Source organism: Penicillium alfredii (genome assembly GCF_028826965.1).
Source record: "Penicillium alfredii strain IBT 34128 chromosome Unknown utg000011l_segment0_segment0, whole genome shotgun sequence".
Taxonomy (NCBI): domain Eukaryota; kingdom Fungi; phylum Ascomycota; class Eurotiomycetes; order Eurotiales; family Aspergillaceae; genus Penicillium; species Penicillium alfredii.
Genome location: NW_026622708.1, coordinates 1,781,633 through 1,783,488, shown reverse-complemented (window position 1 = coordinate 1,783,488; position 1,856 = coordinate 1,781,633). Strand labels below are relative to the sequence as shown.

At 48.7% G+C, this 1,856-nt stretch overlaps 1 protein-coding gene across 1 annotated transcript; it reads right to left on the bottom strand.

Annotated features, from left to right (window-relative positions):
- On the bottom strand, positions 1-764 carry NUU61_009087 (uncharacterized protein; the record flags this gene model as incomplete). Its single annotated transcript, XM_056659612.1, has 3 exons — positions 1-81; positions 227-571; positions 717-764. The coding sequence occupies 3 exons, from the start codon at positions 762-764 to the stop codon at positions 1-3; spliced, it is 474 nt and encodes a 157-aa protein (XP_056507905.1).
- Positions 765-1,856: the final 1,092 nt, after the last annotated feature.

Here is a 1,856-nt window from a genome sequence, read left to right as displayed (position 1 = left end):
TTAAGGTCTGGATGGCGGCTGTCGCGAGCAGCCTTTTGACGTCGGCATATTCGTAGGCGGGTTTTCCTTGGACTCTTCTGTCTTCTACTGTAAGATAGTATGAGATGTTAGTCTTTGTCAAAACCAAGAAAAACAAGAAGAGAGAGAGAGAGAGAGAGAGAGAGAGGGAACATACACTCCCCAACCCAGGTCGTATGGAACATCTCATGCAAAAAGTAAAAGTCACCGACTCAATCAACTTATTCAAATGCACTCCCGCGCGCTGGCAGACTGCCCACCGTGTAATCTCATCGCGCCAGTTCCGCAGCTCCTTCGCCGCATCTGTCTTATCCCACAGGTCCGGACAGAGCGTGAGAACATCCGGCGGCGACAGCCTCCTGTGGTGGTCGGTGAAGCCCAGCTGGTCGGCGCAGAGATTGGCGACGGCGAACTGGCGCCAGCGCTCGTGGATGGTGTCCCAGCGCCAGAACTTGGGTGCGCGCTTGTTCTTTTTTTGTTGGTCTTCGTCGTATGTTTTGCCGTCGTGGGTTTCGTTGGCCCAGTTAGGGTTGCAGGTGATGTGGATGTCGGACTTTGTGTAGGTGAATACTTTGTCGAATTTTTCTATGGAAAGACCAATATTAGAAGAGAAGAAGAATAAAAGGAGAAGAGGAAGAAGAAGAAAGGAAAAAAAAACAGATATGAATACCTGCCATATCATCCAATCGATCCTTAACACTGTCCTCATCGTGCGATGACCCCAGGATAGCACGCTGTCCAAACATCGCCGCAAGACCCCCCTCAAGAGTACGGCGCCGGTCTTGGTCTATCCCTTTCCTGTCCCAGTTATCCAAATACCAGTCCAGCGAGTGCACGGCATGTCTGGTGATCCTGGTGGTATCTCTGAATGAATTGGAGCGGCGTGTATTTCGTGCGGGCGTCGTGCAGGACTCGTCAATCGTTACACCTCTCTTGGTAATTTCAGAGAAAGCAGGGGAGGCAAATAAAAGGAGAGGATAGCAAAGATAGAGAGGAGCCAGTGTGAGGACCCTCATTCTTTTTCTTTTTCTTTTTAAAAGGGAAGAAATAAATTCCATCCCATTTTGAACACATAATTTCTTATTGAACCATGGCTACTCTGCTACTCTCCCCTATCTTAGAATACAGTATTGTATTTCATGTTTCGAGCCACTCGGGCAACAGGTATACAGTATTCAGTCTAATCCTGATCCTTCTACGAGTCGCTTTTTGCCTGTTTGGGGCCCCTGGGACTATCTAAGGAAGCAAAGCCGTGTCTGAGATAGCCCCCAGTATATCACCTAGTACTGGTAGGAACCCGTCCGATATAATTCTGCTTCCAGGATAGAGAGAGCTTGGATGGCGGTTATTGACTCTGCTACTCTTCAGGCTCGGATCACTACTTCACCCAGTATTCAGCCAAGCCGTGATCGACCCGTACTGTATTTCACTAGAAGGTAATTACTTATACTGGCGCATACACCTAGGGATGCACAGTATCTCGGAGAGGAGAAACTCAATGTGAGCCGGGCAAATGGGCCGAAATCCTGCAATAGCCTTGTGGCTGCCCTACACAATTCGTCCAGGGGGAGGGGGGCAACACTGACTCGATTCGTACCCACTTGGTTGGTTTTACAGAACCAAGGACTATTGTGAATAATTCCACTCTTAAAACCGCTTCTGATTTTGAGGGAATAATATCACGATTCTGTACAAGCTGGACACTGCATCTATATACATTGTACGCTGTGGATATTGCATTGCTCTCTTGCGGCCTGTAACCCTATTCATCCCTGATTTCTTGCGCCCCCCCCCGGTCATATATCTATTCAGGGGGCGGTCCCATGGATTCTATGTCT